Source organism: Pochonia chlamydosporia, chromosome 1, assembly GCF_001653235.2.
Source record: "Pochonia chlamydosporia 170 chromosome 1, whole genome shotgun sequence".
Taxonomy (NCBI): domain Eukaryota; kingdom Fungi; phylum Ascomycota; class Sordariomycetes; order Hypocreales; family Clavicipitaceae; genus Pochonia; species Pochonia chlamydosporia.
The window spans coordinates 3,264,211-3,280,349 of record NC_035790.1 but is presented as its reverse complement, the minus strand read 5'-3'; the positions used below and the strand labels follow the sequence as shown (position 1 = coordinate 3,280,349).

The following is a 16,139-nucleotide window of genomic DNA, read 5'->3' as shown; positions in this document are numbered from 1 at the left end:
TTTACAACTCGTCATCAGAATCTGAATCATTCGTAACAGCAGGTTTCTTCCTCTGAAATGGCAAAGCCCTCGGCGGCGGCGGCGCATCCTGCTTCTTCGGTGGAGGAGCCTCTTTTGTAGATTCACCCTGCGGCCCACCCATATCCTCATCCTCATCGTCCTCATCATCACTTGCCACGGAAGCAGTCACTTCCGTCGTATTCCCCGCATCCGAATCATCACGCTCCTCCTTAATAGCCACGTCTTCATCCTCAACAGGCGACTCATCCACAGCCTTTGCTTTCCTCTTGGGCGGCTTCTTCCTCCCGGTTGTCGCGGGCCTCTCCACCCCATCCATTTCCTCTGCGTCCTTCTCAGGCGGAGCATTGGCGGAAAATTCCGTAATAATCTTTTGCTGTTCCCGAATCTTGACTTTCTTCTCATTCAGAAGATCCCTAAACTTTTGAAGTAACACCACCTCATCTTCCTGCTTGGCAGCAACCAGCTCATCCAACTGAGCTTTTAGCTCCTCTACAGAAGACCGCAACTCGTCTACTTGAGAGGCTGATTCGGATGACGATGCTTTGGCTTTGGTGACGGCGTCGACGGAAGTTGCGCACCAGTCAAACAACTCGATGGCTTCGTCTGCGTCATGGTTTAGGGTAATGGCGCCGAGGCGTTGCTAGGAGTGTTAGGTGAGATGACGGTGGTGGATGGGGAAACATACAGTTATTCCCTGGACTTGTTTTCGGATAGTAAGTGATATTGACGATTCGCTTTGTACGCTTGCTGAAGCTTGAATATCGGGGAGGGGTTGCTGATCGAAGATGGATTGGAGGATAGTTTGCCATTCTTCCTCGGAGACGGAACAGTTTTTGACGCGGAGGGATGCGACACGGTCATGTCTCACTGAATGGGTTAGTTTGAATGTTCGATTGACGTGGGAGTAAGAGAATGGTGAAGGGGAGGAAATTCACGACTCACATGAGCAGACGTAGGGAGCTTCCCCTTCTGTTCCTACTAGCTTTAGGTCGAGTGGTTTTGAGCCCTTTGGCGAAACTTGAACGAGGACGAAAGACGACTCATTGTCATTTACGGGGAATTTAAGAACCCGTTTAGAAGTCATTGTGATGTGTGAGTTCAAGTTGCAACTTCGAGACGATGTCGACGTGAGATGTTGCCTTTGAGTTTCATGGCACGTGGCTTGGTGGGACTGGCGACGGTTGGTATTTGTACCTGCCTGTGCAGTCATGCATGGTGCAGCCTGCCGATTTTAGCGCCTGCAGCCTAAACTTGACTTCCTCCACAAGACGACTAGACTTGACATCAATTGAATCGTTGACAGCCGTGAATCAACGCTGAATAGTTCATTGAAATGACCTTGTATTTAGTCTCTATCCCGACACCACGCATGCTGTGACATTTACAGTCCTCGCTTCTCTCACTCTCATTCACCAACCTACACATCATGACTCCCCGTTCCTGGCATCCGACGCCCTCAACACTCTCTGAGTAACCTGCACATCAGGAGACAGCCTCTTCAACGCAGACCCAAGTTCCTCAGCAGCCCGACCCAAAGACTCATCCGAAAGCGGCTCTAAAGCATCCAGAATAAACAACACCCGCGTAGTCTCATCCGTCAACGCCGTCCGCGGACCCTGCCGCCAATTCCACCGCCGACAAGTAATTCCCGTATCATCACACCAAATAGGTTCCCCAGCCGCCGCACACTCAACCTGTGCCTCACCCCCGGAAAATGTACGAAACTCTTCGGACCCAGTAGCACGTGTCAGAAACGGCGCCCCATCATACTTGTCGAGGTCTTCGCCGCCCAGCGGAACCTGGTGCTTGACCGAGATGGCGTTGTAGATGTCCGTCAGGCGATTCACACGGGGTAAACCACCTGCTGCGCGACGAGTCAACGCCTCTAGACTGTTGCGTGTTTTCTGTGGTTTCGCCCCAAAGGCTTTGTATGCGTCTCGCCATGCGGCGATGTGTGGGACTTCGGTGACGGGGTATTTGGACAGTATGTCTTTGACCGATGCTTCGGCGTCTTGTAAGAGGGTTTCGCTGGTGTTGTCGCTGGGGCCGGGGGGGATGCCTTCGACCACCATTAGGAGGGCGCGGTAGTCGGGGCGTAGTTTGTAGATCTCTGGGGATATGTGTGCTGCTTGGAGCAGGTTTTTGGCGAGGCTGGTGCTGCCCATTTTGGTGATGAGATATGTGAGAATGTTGGCGATGAGATGTTTGAGAATGTTGGTGGTTTGAGGGTGAGATACAAACTCGACTACTGAGTTGAGGAGCCAACTTATTTAAGGATGGAGTCGTGAGAGCAAGTCTTTTTTCACTGACAGAACTAGGTTGGTGCATCGACTCCAAGATATCTATCAGACTCTTTCCTTTTCCATGGCAACAATTTTAACCATTACATTCTGGATCGATGGCAGGTAAACGCCTTGGCGTTGACACAAGGCGTGTTGTACCGCGAAAAGTGGATACACCGGATCGACATCCGATCTTCATGCAAAAAGGAACGGGTTTGGAACACGGCGTATTTTACACACCAGGCGCCACAAGGTACCGTACTTCTTCACGCAGATATGATTTACAGACAGAGAACTTGTTCTATAACCCATAGAACACCTCAAGACCTGCCGTTTCGCATTCGACGGCTTAGATCCGTGTCTCCCTATCAGAGCCTGAATAAGACAACATTAACTGGTCCTATGCTGAGGTTCACGCACTCTCGAAGCACAAAATTCGTCACAACACAATCTGGGCACAGTACTTTGCTTTCACAATATCATAATCATCTTGCAGCAAAGAATAGACTATATTGAGTGGCAGACTACATTACTCTAGAGATATGAGATCCGATCCCCCAAGTCCTTTAACCAACTTTCCGTATCCCCGACCTTCTCGTAAGGCCCGGGCGCCATTTTGATATCGACATCTTTCACTCAGGTGGTTTATTTTCGGCCAAGCGAGCGCGTTCACCCCTCTTACTGCAACTCCACACACTCGACCTAGATATCATCTGTTAACATAGCTCTCATCAACATTAACAACGTAAAGGTTCGCAACGATGACTCACTTCACCTCGCCATCAACGTCGCTTTTCTCTAGAAGCAGCAACAAATGATCTTCCTCCTTCCACCTCCTTCCGCAATCACAGAAATGCTGGCTACGCTTGTAAAACACGTCTGCCTTTGATCTCTTTACGTCCACCCTTATGACCTCAATCTCTTCCCCGAACTCCTCCTTCATCCCATCCTGTAGCACAGGCAAGGCCATGGTGTTTATTTGACGTTTTTTTCAGCCCAAACCAATGCGGATCCAGGTGCTTTTCGACCCTAAGCGAGTAGACGTGCTCCCCTGGTCCTGTATGGTCCCCATAGCAGCCCCCATGGCAAATATAGAGCGGTATGGGGCGAAGTCTAAAGCTGGTTAAAAGGAAGGCAGAAGTGGTTTGCGGCAATGGCGCAGTATGAAGGTGATGTTTGACGGTTGGTAAGAAGAGATGAAAAGTAGTTTTTGGTAAGCAAGGCGAGTCTTGACAATGGTGGCGACGAAACTACCCTTCGAGACTGTAGACGGAGGACGATGGCAGTTTATATAGACGGTTTCTTACCTGGTAGCTTGTTCATGCGGATGGCAAATGACAATGTCAGTAAAGCGAACTCAAATGTAGCACTTGATAAACTACAAAGCAATGTACAGAAGCTATCACTGGCAGGTCGCGGCTACCCTCTGAACTCTACACGTTCTTGGCGTACGACATGTACTTGCGCTGAACCGTACTAGGCACTCTTAAGAAACAACATTATGTCACAACACAGTGTGGGACGAGTTCTGCGGTTTAAAAACATCATATTATCTTCTACCAAGAATAAATCTTTTGAGTGGTGTGCCACACGGCCCAGCAAGATGTAAACCCTATTCCCATTCAGGGTTCAATGGATACTGCATGCCCAAGGTTGTAGTCCAAACATATGGACAAAGGCCCTCGGAATTCGACATTTTTGCCCTAAGAATAGCTTGTTAGCAAGCTCCTCGTCAATAGCATTTTAAAAAGACGTTGCCAGCGAAATGGTCACTCACCCTATGTCTCCATCCTCCTTGGTGTAGATAGAAGCATCCCAATGTGGTACCTGCTGTGAATTGTCCGATAAGACGTGGGCCATGGTAATCACTATCAGGCTAGAGTCCTGGGAACGAGCCCCCTCCCATTTTATGCGCCCACTATGTTGGCGAGGCTCCCCGAGGCTTTCATATCTCTTCCGTACAAAATCCGGAGTGATGATGTCTTCGAGGTCCATGCCCATCTTGATCCGTAACTCGCGGCGTTCACGCTTCCCCTCCTCTATCATCGCTCCGATAAACTCGACCAACAGACTATACAAGGCGTCAGTCACTTTGGTCTTTAAAGAGGACATGTTTGTTTGAGTTAGAGGTGGTGGAGCGCAAGCTGCGGCTATGTTTGAGTGAGGCAACGAAGCGTGAAATGTGATTTGCAACAAGAACGACTTGGCAATGTTGATGGGGACATCCAGATTGCAGAGGAATCGTTGCCTTATATAGACCTTTTTACCTGGTGGCTTGTTCATGCAGATAGCAACTCCCAATGTACGTAAAGTGAACCTGGATGTAACACTTGACGCACTATGTAGCAAGTACAGTTCATAACAATCCTTCGGAAGAACTCAACGGTCTCTACGCCTTAAACGCTAGGCACTTGTGCTAAACTGTAATAGACACCATTCAAGCACAAAATTGTATTGTGATATAACCTGGGATAAGTTTTGCGGTTTAAAATAGTATACTATGCTCTACCAATAATAAATTTTCTACATAGTTTGCTATACAACTTTGCCAGATGAGAAATCCGAGACCGAATAATTCTTCCAACGAATCCTCCGTTCCTCCCGAAGCTCGCATTCCGGAAGAACCGGGGTACTCGTTAAGCGAGTCTTGATGCTCCCGTCTTTAGTCCATTTACTAAGGTAAAGTAAATTCTCATCCTGTACGTATGACCTGAAAAGTCTCTTGTTAGCAACCCTCTCTTTAACAGCATTTGGCAATGATATTGCATGCACAATGATCACTCACACTACTTCTTCATTCTTGATGAATATATTAATCCTCCAAACCTTCTCTACCGGTGGATCGTACTTCGGCTGTGTGGGGTTGTACTCAACGGGGATTTGTATCTCCTCGCCGTCAACAACGGGTGTTCCAAAATTCATGCCTTTTGGTATAAGCCCAGTATCCCTGAGCGTCTGGCAACCCTTTTCAACGAATTCTAGGGAAACAACGTCTTTGGCAGTCTTGTCTGCTGCTAGGATCCTTATGGCGTAAGGCCCCTTCAGTTCCGAATCACTGTGCCAATAGCAAATCGTTTTCAGTTGCAACCAGAGAGCAGTGTGGGAATCCTCTAATAGGACGTGGTCCTCCATGCTTGCTCGAGTCGAATGTGGTAAAAGGCGCGATGTGGCGAGGTTTGAGGAAGATGGCAAGGTGTGAGTGTGCTTTGCACAAGAAGGACTTAAAACTAACAAGGTTAATAGCGAAAATCCATTTGTAAACTGAGAAACGGCCAGTTTATATAGAGCTTTCTACCTGGCGGCTTGTTCATGTAGATAGCAACTCACAGTGTAGGGAAAATGAACTTGGATGTAACACTTAACACACTACGTAGCAAGTGTATAGAGTTTTTCCCTAACAGTTTGCAAATATCCTCTGAAAGAACTGTACGGGTTCCATGTGTTCTACGCATGTATGCTATGTACTTGCGCTGTACTGTACTGGGACTCTTAAGGGCAATACGAGGTTACAGCACAGTCTGGGACAAGTCTAGGGGGTTTAAAATATTATATTATCTTCTGCTCAGACTAGGTCTATTAAATTGTGTACTGTAAAACCTAATAAGACGTGAACTAGACCCGTATAGTGTTCTTTCCACCTTTTAGTTCTTCTTCAAAGCCTGACATTGTGGAAGAACCTAGGTACTCATGCAATCTTAAGTATGCCGTGATGTTTATCCCAACTACTATGGAGATTGCCATAAATATCGTACACGTATGACCTAAAATGTCTCCTATTAGCATCTCGCTCATCAGCAGCATTTGGCAACAACATTGCACGCAAAATGGTCACTCACAGCACGTCTCCAGAGTCCTGGATCAAGAGATCAATCGTCCAAGCCGACGCTGCCACTGGTGTCGGCCTCCCAATCGCGTAGTCAAGAGTAATATTTATCTCGTCGCCGTAATAACCAGGTGTTCCTAGTACCAGGTTCCTCGTTGAGCTGAGCTCATTACCGTGGAGAACCCAGATACACTCTCCCACAAATGCCAGGGAAACAATGGCCACGGCATTCTGATCTGCCATGATCCTAATGGAGTAGGGCATATTTTCTTCCGATTTCTCCTGCCGGTCGCAAAATACGTGCAATTGAGTTACAAGGGCGCAACGCAATTGCTCCCAGGTGCCTTGGTGACCCATGTTTTACTTGAAAACGAACGTGTAAAACAGCGCGTCGTGAAGAAGTTTAAGGGAGGCAACAAAGTGTGAATGTAATCTGCAACAAGAAAGACTTGGATTAACAATGTTGATCAGAAAAATCTAAATTATAGGCTGAGGAACGGCCAGTTTATATAGAGCATCCTACCCAGTGGATTGTTTATGCGGATAATAACAAATAATATAGTTGAAGGTGAACTTGGATGTAGCACTTGATAAACTACAAAGCAGGTGTTTGAAGCTCTCCATGACAGGTCGCAAACATCCTCTGAATGAACTCTACGGGATCTACGCCTTTATACGTTCCGTACTCTCGTTGAACTGGTTAGGCACCCTGAAGCACAATCTGGTACAAGATCTGCGGTTTAAAAATATCATATTGTCTTCTACTGAGGACTAGGTCTACCAAATAGTATGCTATACAACCCAGCAAGATGTAAACCAAATCTAATCAATCTTTCACCGATTCTCCGCTCCCGTGCAGTAGCAGGCATATTGGAAGGACCTGGCTAATTATCCTCTACGCCTAGTTGCTGAATTATTCCAATGATGGCGTGCAAAGAACCCCCTGGAAAGTCACCTGTTAGCAATCCTCTCATCAACCAGACAACATTCGACAATAACGTTGCAGACAAAAGAGTCACTCACCGCACATCTCCAGATTCTAAGACCCGGAGTTCAATATCCCAAGTATTCCAATTGTCCTCGATCGGCCCGGGGGCACCCTGTTGCTTATATTGGATGATCACAACTATCTTCGCGCCATTTTTACTAGGTTCGTGAAACACAACGCCTTCTGGAACGTGGCCAGCACTGCGGAGTTCAGTGTAGCACTCTGATACAAAATCCGCAGTGACTGTGTGTTTGGCGACGTCAGTTGCTGTGATCGTCAAGACATGGCAGCTGTCAGGCCCAGAATCCTGCATGGCGAGGAAGAATCGTTTCAACATCTTCTTGTAGGTAACCCTCAGGTCGCCGGCCGTTCCGTGGACTGAGACCATGGCTGCTCGGGTCAGAGGTGGTGAATTGCAAGTTGAGACGAGGTTTGTCGAAGTCGAAGCAGTGTGAAGCTGTTTAGCGACAAGTAAGGCGTACTTGGATAATGCCGGCAAGGTAACTACCAGGCAAGATTATAGACTGAGGAATAGCCAGTTTATATAGATCTTCTTACCTGGCGGCTTGTTGATGTGGATGGCGAATGACGACGTAGTTGCATTGAATTAAAATCTAGCTCTCAATAAACTACAATATAAGTGTAAAGAAACTATTGCTAACACTCTGAACTATTGCTAACACTCTGAACTATTGCTAACACTCTGCGGATGTATTCTGCAAACCTTCTGCGTTTTCTGGTGCTTACGCCATGTATTTGTGCTGAACCGTGGTTGTCCTTGTCAGTTGGCCAACAGCCATGGTGGCTTGGGGTTACAAAGGTCAGATATGTAGTTCGCCCGCTCTGCTATCACCAAATGAACATCCCTCCCTCCCTCCGTCACTGTCTACGGGCGTACATGACCGTGTTCCCATTGTTCAGTCATCAACCTTGTGAACATGGAGCTGAACTTCGGTACTTCTATTTCAGGACCCGAAAACTAACCAGACTATTTCTGTACACAATAAATGCAACAACACGCAAGTGTAGCACTCGGCACGTACAATTTCCCGCTTCGTCTCGCCATCCTACAAGACGATGCGTTCTTTAACACTTCAAACCGGCAACTTTCCCGGATCCTGAGCAAACCAACTCAAGGATCCAACTATAATGGCTCGTGGAGCAAATCAGTTGTTTTACGCAGTTTGGTATGTGGCGGACTCTAACTTTGTTGTCTCCATACCTATACCACAGTCGTTCGACATTATTTCTTGGCGCGAAATCGTATCAGCTAACCTATGTTCAACATTTTTGGATGACCTGGAATGCCTCCGAATATAACTGTCTCCTATTATTTAACCTTTGTGACGGGCGAAATCGCCGTTTATATGTAAAGGATCATTGTTTTGTTTCGTTTTATAGCCAATACTGGGTGATGGGCCGGTCATCCTCTTCGCGTTCATTGTCGCAAACTATCAACAAACTCGATCATACTGATGCTACCGTCCTTGTGTAGAAAGCTCTCCTTGCTCCTGGACTGGTGGATGGGCTTGCCAGCGGCAGGGAGTTCTGTCGAGGCCCATACCGCTCATACCTCCAAGTTCGTTTGCGTCGGGCTTTATGCTTGCGCTGCCGCTTGGCGAGCCATACGTACAAATAACGTTGCTACAGCGCCTACCACTTACATGTGGGTTGTTGGGGTCCTTGCGCCTCCTTTTGCATATTCGTGCTAAGAAGGGTAGAGAAGCTGTCATGTTCTACAAAGGTCAGAAAAGGGTCTGGTGGATAGTTATGCGTGTGCAGCTTGGAGGAATCGCATACACCAACGTTGAATTCGATGGTGCCCCAGAGGACCAGCATGGTAGAATTGCCATCGCCATATGAGATGCGTCCGAGCTGGACGTACCGCATAATGGAGCAGATGGTAGTGAAAAGTCCCAGCAAGAAGAGGCCAATAATACCAACCTTTTTCCTCGTAGGAATGTTAAGCTTGACAAGGATCGGGATGGGTAGCATAACAACTAAGATATCAGAGACGATGGTGATGATGGAGTAACCGACACCGGCGCTCGAGACGTTTAGGCATGTTGGATGCTCCATGTCGCCCTCAACAGGGAGCGACCACGAAAAGCTAACGGGCTTGCATGCAAATACAAGGGCCAACGAGCTGCCAAGATGGCCGATGAAGATGACGACAATGGTGAACCATGCGGTGATCTCGTAGGTACGTTGGTCAGTGTCTTGGATCAGGCGTAAGTAGCTATGGAGCAGAGAAATCTTGAAGAAGCCGACACCGAGTTGGTAGATGGGTCGACCAGCGAAGTTGGCCTGTTTGAAGGCGAGGGCGTCCGATGGCACTGTTGAGCGCAGCTTAAGCGGCTATCCGAGACCGTACTCTGTCTGCACAACGGCGAGAGTCGAGTAGACGAGGCCGAAGACGACGGCGAGCATGGCCATGTAGTCGTTAGCCCCGAGACCGTGGCCGCGGAAGCTGACCCATATTCGGAGGGAAACGATGATGAGGGACATCATGGAGAGAACGGCCCAGATTGCAACGATTGATCTCCATTGCGATATGGCATCGACAGCTGGTGTGGCATTAGAGACCCAAGTCATGATGACGACTTGGACAGCTAACCTCTGGGAGAGGGAGAGAGAGCTCAGTATTGGCAGCAAAGGTAGAATGAGAGATACATACATGCTGTGATGCCAAATCTCAACCAGAGGGAACATTTGACCGAACCGCAGAGGACCATAAGTCCATAAAAGTCGACTGGTTGCAAGATAAAGTACCTACTTAAGCAGATAGTCAGTGACACCTACAGGCGACTGATATTGACATTGATGAATGTGCGCCTTCCCCCCTTTGGATACCGAGGTTTTTGGGTGAAGGGTGCTGAAATCCGAGATACATTTGATGGCGCTTCTCCTCACATTCGCAGGTGCAGATACTCCGTCGTTCCTTTTGCTGTTGATAGGCATTTGATCCTTTCACAACTTAGTCATGCCCGGGAACCTAGCCTGTTTTCAACCGTCTAGCATGATTTGCTAGCCAGAGCGGCACATGTGCAGGGGGAGCTTCTACCCTGATTCATGTCAGGACTCAGGAGGTATGCTCCACGAGACGGAGATTCCCATGAGGCTTCACAGAAGAGTCGAGAACCACCCCCTCAACCTCTCACAAATGACAGGCCGTGGTGGCGTAGTAACATTGCTATCAAATCTGATGGATTGGCAGGAGAGCTTCCAGTGCAACTGAAACAGCGCTGAACGTTGAGACTTGATTCTTATTACGTTGTGGCCATGTGTTGGATTCACGAATCGCGATGCCTCACTTCGTTCACGGTAGTGATCATTGAATCCTTTCACTCATAAGCCAATGTGTTGGACTTACACTCTTGCCTGGCTCACGTCAGGTGTAATTAGAATCATTGCAGTATTCATTCACAAATTGATGATGCTATTATTCTTCTTCGTTCTTTCATTGATTCCCTGTGAGCTGCAAGTCATTTGCTACCAGACCAGATGCTTCGTGGAATTGTCCGGAAATGCATTGCCGCCACAGGCTGGGAGCCAGAGAAACGGGACCGTGCTGTTTCTTTCCTTATCTCTTGGCTGCCTACAATCACCAGGCAATAGCCGTTGATGCTACTTGGTACGTGACCTACAAGACCTTTTGTTTATGGCTCATTCCATTTGGGCCATCATACTTTGCGTAGCACACGCACCCTTTGGGCAATTGGCTGCTCGAGTTCACGTCTCCCATTCCGACATCATGAATGCAGCCCACGACTGACTCGTCAGGAGTCTTGGGGAAAGTAAATCGCACGCTAGCTGAAGCAAATCATGTCAGGCTACATGGAATAAACTGGTGTTGCTATGCTGAGGCGATGTCTGTTCCCAGAGTTCTAGACCAGACCTTCTGCACATCGCAGCCCTACAGGTGGAGGACTCACTTGCAGCCACAAGGTTAAGTGCTCCTAGATCAGGCATATACAATTTGATGCATCCTTCGCATATGCAACCTTGAAATCAATGGAAAACTCGCTAAGAGGCTGTGTGAATATTGTTCTCGCGAGACTACTCAAGTGACGTCCCTCCCAACTGATTGATCATGTCGCCTAATTTCTTCTTCCGGGGATCGTCTGCCATGCTCGTGATATCCACCGGCCACTCCATCTGAACTTGCTTCAGACCAAAAGTCTGCCTCTCCTCCAAGGTTTCCAGTCTGGCAACCTGTCCGAGCATCTCCAAATCCTCCTGACGCATCTTTGCCTGTACGAGCTGAAAGACGAGCTTGCCCAAGAAGAAATTCTGTCCTTGCTCATAGATGCCTTTGGCGAATAGAATGATACTAGAGCGCAATGCAGAAACGTCTTTAGAAGCGGCATCGTCTTCTAGGCTGTCGATGGAACTCAAGCACATTTCCATGAGCACAGAAACCAGATAGGTGTCTAGCCACTCGAATCCGTGTCGCAGGTAGTAAGCCCGCAAAAGAGTTTCCAAACTTGCCATGGCATTGGCAAGGATCTGCTGCGGCGGCTGACCGAAAAGGTTAGCCATGGCGACTTGATGTTCCGAGCCTGATTCACCAAGTATGCTTGGACTTCGAAGTAGTCTGGTAATGATCTGGAAGTAGTGCATACTAAATAATGATCTTGTCAGAGTACGGTGGTTATTGCATTTGTGGAATGTCCCTTGAAGGTCAAGATTTCACGCATTCGGAGATTAGAGATGTCACTTACTGAACCTTTAGGTGGGCCGGTAATACAGCTCTTCGAGGGCAAAGTGATGCCGGCAAGCTGTCGTACCAGCCCTTAAACCTGAAATAGAAGTTGGCAACAGCTACAGCCGACAACTGCGCCGTTGGGGGTGTGCCAGCAAACAAAGATTTGGCCAATTCGTTCAGGATTAGAGCGAACTCAGCCCTTGCCTTGAAGACATCTCCCGAAGCGCTGGGACAGAGTGTTCTGCTCAGTGGGTATTTGAGCCATATTTCTCCGAACCATCGTGAATCTTGCTCGGGGTCCGGCAACGGCACTTCGGGCGGTTCCATGGCGACTGGCGGCCGGAAGTAGTGAAAACACATAAGACTTATACCTCAATTATTAGTCCAGCCTTCCACGGAAGCCGTCTACGCATGTAGACAGTCAGAGATGTGCAACTTACCTCTGCCAACTGAAGAGAGCCCATGCCGTGTAGTCTCGTGCGTGCTGTAGCCTAAGGTCTTTCACAACAGCCGCCTGCTTAAACAGACCAATTCTATTGGCAAGATCACATGCCTGTGCCATATACGCGATCCCGATCTTATCTGCGCCGGATCCACTGTAGACAATGTTTATGACGAGAGCAGCTTGAAGGGTAGTGAGCTTGTCCAGGCCCTGTTCATACTCCCAAAGTCTCCTGGCTTCTGCGAGAAAGCGGTAGCCGAGAATTTGCGGGTTCCAAAACTCAGTGCGGTCAGAAAGGCCACGATAATAGTTCTAATATGGCAGGGCTCAACGGTCAGCGCATCAGGGACGAAGGCGGGTGCGGTGCAACAACAGTAGATTAACAGTAGATACCCACACAAGACGAGGCCAACACGGCGTTGACGAGGAGAGGGGAGCATAGCTCATGGTTCATTTTGGACATGTCTTCAAGAAAACCATCCTTTTGGAAGGCAGTCCACCAGTCATGGTCTTGCAGGAAGTAGGCACTGAGCAGTCTTGTCATTAGAACATCGTCGGAGCAGACGGTTGTCCACTTTGAGGGCACAACAGCACTAAGCTGTGCGTCGACGATCTCGGCCGCGTGATATGGCTTCAAATACGGTGTATAATATTCGGCTACTTCGGCGCTCGGTTGCCTCCGAGCAAAGGGCACACCAGATATCGCCTCTTGGGGAGGGGGGGCAACGGGGGGAGCCCATTCGTAAATCAGCGAATCCAAGTACATGTTCGAGGACGAGATGAGATAGGGAGGCATATTCGAGGAGAATGGGAATTCGTAGCGATATCTCGTCTCGGGCACGAGAGACGACTGGAGCAGCAGGTCACCATGTTCGATCTGACGGGCGATATCGTCTACATTTTCGCCCCGTCGAATCTTTCGGATGATGGCCGCTACATCACCCTCGGGTCTGGATCGGAGGGCATCGTACACATGCTCATACGGAGTTCTGTGGTTTCGGATCTCTTCAAACTTTCGCTTGACTGCTTTTGCGTGCGTCTCGTCAACGTCCCTGTCGTACTCGCATCTCGTATGTCGCTTGATACAGGTTGAGCATACGGGGCGTTCACCACTACACTGAGACGACAGGGTGCTGTTAGCTGCCAAGGTGAAGCTGCGAACGTGCCTATCCGGCCCAGCAGATCAGAGCCACATCAAAGTCTGGTTCCTCTTACTCGAGCTTTGCGTTTTCGACACGCTCCGCAGGCCGTGGTGACGGAGAGTCGCTTCACTACTTGAATTGCAGAGCGAATAGGTCCTGCTGAGCCTGGCTCCGCATCCGCAGCACTTGGTTCTGGTTCTCTAGCAGGAAGCAACGAGCGGAAGCCTGACGAGGCAGCGTGTGAATCCTGCGCCATGCCTGTGCATGGCCCGCATCCGCATACGATAGTTAAATCGACGATGATCGAACTTTCGATTCACCCGGTTGAAGGAAGGCTCCCTTCAAAGGCGATTTCATCTCTTCGAACAGACTGGTATGACGTTCGGGCTGTTTCCAAGTGGCCAATCAAGACCCAAGGTCACCGGACCGATGGTGATGCAGGCCAATCAGCAACGCGCAAGCTGTGAATCCAATATTGGGTAACGGGGAGTAAAAGAAAGTTTCCGACCTCGAAACAACACGCAAAAGCCCAACTTCTGTCATATTTCACCTAGATCATCAATCCACCATTTCTAATCCCAAGAAACCAAATCATACCACCCCATCCCATCCCACCAGTATCCAGGCAATCCGCAGCCAAAGTCCATCAACACCCACCACCTACCCCTCGTCACCTCAGACATCGTTCTTGCGTATGAAATCCATACGCGGAAAGGGCTGGCCTGATGTTTGTGAGCCTCGACACTTCGTGCTGAACGGTCTTATCCATTCCGATGTGGCCGCGGCCAAATTTGCTTTTCTTTTCCGAAGTTGTCTACAATAGCTGCCCTACAGCGCTTTATTAGCCATTTGATCGATTCCCCATCAAACTTGTGAGTCAAGAGCTTCACAAAAGGTGCCATAATCCTAACTTACCGCGTCAAGCCGTCACGATCGCTCGCTATGATCCTCAAAAGCTCCGAATTACGCAAAGCACTGTAACACTCATCTTCCGTATTGAAGTGTGCAGAAAATGTGCCATCCTCCCTCTCAACAGTCCTAATTACGGGATGCGAAGATAGCAGTGTAAATAACCGCGACGAAGCATTCCCGTCTTGATCTCCATTCCTCCAGTCGGTCACAACCGCCTCTGGCAGCGACAACTTAAGGTAGAACCTTCCCCCTGCCTCATCCATGGCGAGTTAATTCAGATACCGTGGTCAAAGTTCGGTGCGCGTGTTGTAGCTGATGAAATTGGCTGCGTCAGCGGCCTTGGTGGTGTCGCATATTTCACTGTTTGGTTACACAGGAGGCGACGAGGCAGGATATATACGAGACCCTCCTGGAAAAAAGGCGTCCTTCTTGTGCTACTTGAACATGCAGCGATGTGCCCCGCGAAGAGGTTCAAGGCATGTTCACGTGGTATCGAGAAGCTGAAAGCGCTTTGAACACAGAAAGGGGGCGCCGTTCTTTGCACATTGAAGTGTCGAGATGGTACTCTTTCAGGTTCCCGTTCTGGAGTCGCGTCGGTCTGGTGTGGCAAGGCGGCCACCCTCAGTCTCTTCGAAATCGTTTTGAGCCGACATGGCCAATTTCTATGTTCCGGACATGGTGAAAGCGTCGCCCGTGTTTGCAATCCTGCCGTCACGGGAAGTGCCTCGCAGTCGCGACGAGGTCAGCCGCAGTGGCCAATTCGTCGAACAGAGCCCGAAACTTCGACAACTCAAAGACGGTTTGGCAGGGGAGAATGTTCAGGGCCTTCCGCGTCGTTGGTGGACCGAATTCCTCACGTCCACCGCCTGGTGGCGAGGGCTGGTCGAATCGTCATCTCCGTAGCATTTGGTCAATATGCCCGCACAGACACCGCAGCCTGATGGTTCTCCTGAGAAGTTTTGGCCCCAGAAACTTGAGATGCTCTGTTGTCTCGTTTTTCGGGGGCCTACGGAAACGTTTTCAAAAGCTGATGATGTGGCGGTTGTTGAAAACGCCTCGGGCTGCAGCTGAACAGTAACAGTCGGCATGAAGAAGGAGCGTCATTGTCAAAGGAAACAAAAGATGACTTTCGGGCCAAGTTGAAAGATGGCAGGAGATGATGTTTGATTCAAAAAGTGGTGGAGAAGCAGGTTATTACACCTTCTGCACTCACCCTCACTAAACTCATCCGCATGGAGAAGCAGCCAATCATAGCAAATGGAGGGCCCTCCGAACTCAACACAAACAAACACATGTATGAGTATGGATACAAGGCATGGCCGCGAGATCGTGTAGCCAATCAACATTGCGGTTTGCTACTTTTGGCAAAGTCTTCGACAGGGCTCCTCCCATTTCGACACACATTTCGACGACGGAGAGTAATGCCTTTAGCGGTATCAGCTCACTCCTCAAGAGGGCAGAGTCTCTTTGACGTTTTCTCTCAAGGGGAAACTAGGAGTCCTGTTACTGCTATCATTTCCTATCACCAGACTGATGTACACACGCATCGAATCTGACCTGTTGACAAGCCCCTCTTTCAGCTACTGCCACATCACTTACACCGGATTATGACTGCAAATGGAACAGCGATATGTCCCATTGCGTCCATCGGCCCCTACTCCCAGACGAGGGGACGAGTCTTTGGATACAGAATATGTGAAACTCAAAAGACGTCGTGCCAGTGTAACCATTGCTTGCAATGCTTGCCGACGGAAGAAAGTTCGAGTATGCATCACAGAAGACTACACAGAAACAACCTCCCCCCTCCCTTCCCTGGCTCCC

The 16,139-nt window shown here is 49.0% G+C and overlaps 3 protein-coding genes across 3 annotated transcripts; all 3 read right to left on the bottom strand.

Annotated features, from left to right (window-relative positions):
- Window position 1: 1 nt before the first annotated feature.
- On the bottom strand, window positions 2–1,105 carry VFPPC_00836 (DNA double-strand break repair and VJ recombination XRCC4; the record flags this gene model as incomplete). Its single annotated transcript, XM_018280777.1, has 3 exons — window positions 2–661; window positions 707–888; window positions 964–1,105. The coding sequence occupies 3 exons, from the start codon at window positions 1,103–1,105 to the stop codon at window positions 2–4; spliced, it is 984 nt and encodes a 327-aa protein (XP_018149102.1).
- A 340-nt stretch (window positions 1,106–1,445) lies between these two features.
- VFPPC_00835 (B3/4 domain-containing protein) lies at window positions 1,446–2,186 on the bottom strand (the record flags this gene model as incomplete). Its single annotated transcript, XM_018280776.1, has 1 exon — window positions 1,446–2,186. The coding sequence occupies one exon, from the start codon at window positions 2,184–2,186 to the stop codon at window positions 1,446–1,448; it is 741 nt and encodes a 246-aa protein (XP_018149101.1).
- An 8,987-nt stretch (window positions 2,187–11,173) lies between these two features.
- Window positions 11,174–13,662, bottom strand: VFPPC_00832 (N-terminal fungal transcription regulatory domain-containing protein; the record flags this gene model as incomplete). The annotated part of the gene is made up of 5 exons (XM_018280773.1): window positions 11,174–11,738; window positions 11,839–12,186; window positions 12,263–12,576; window positions 12,662–13,381; window positions 13,480–13,662. 5 exons carry the CDS (start codon window positions 13,660–13,662, stop codon window positions 11,174–11,176), a joined length of 2,130 nt encoding a protein of 709 aa, XP_018149098.1.
- Window positions 13,663–16,139: the final 2,477 nt, after the last annotated feature.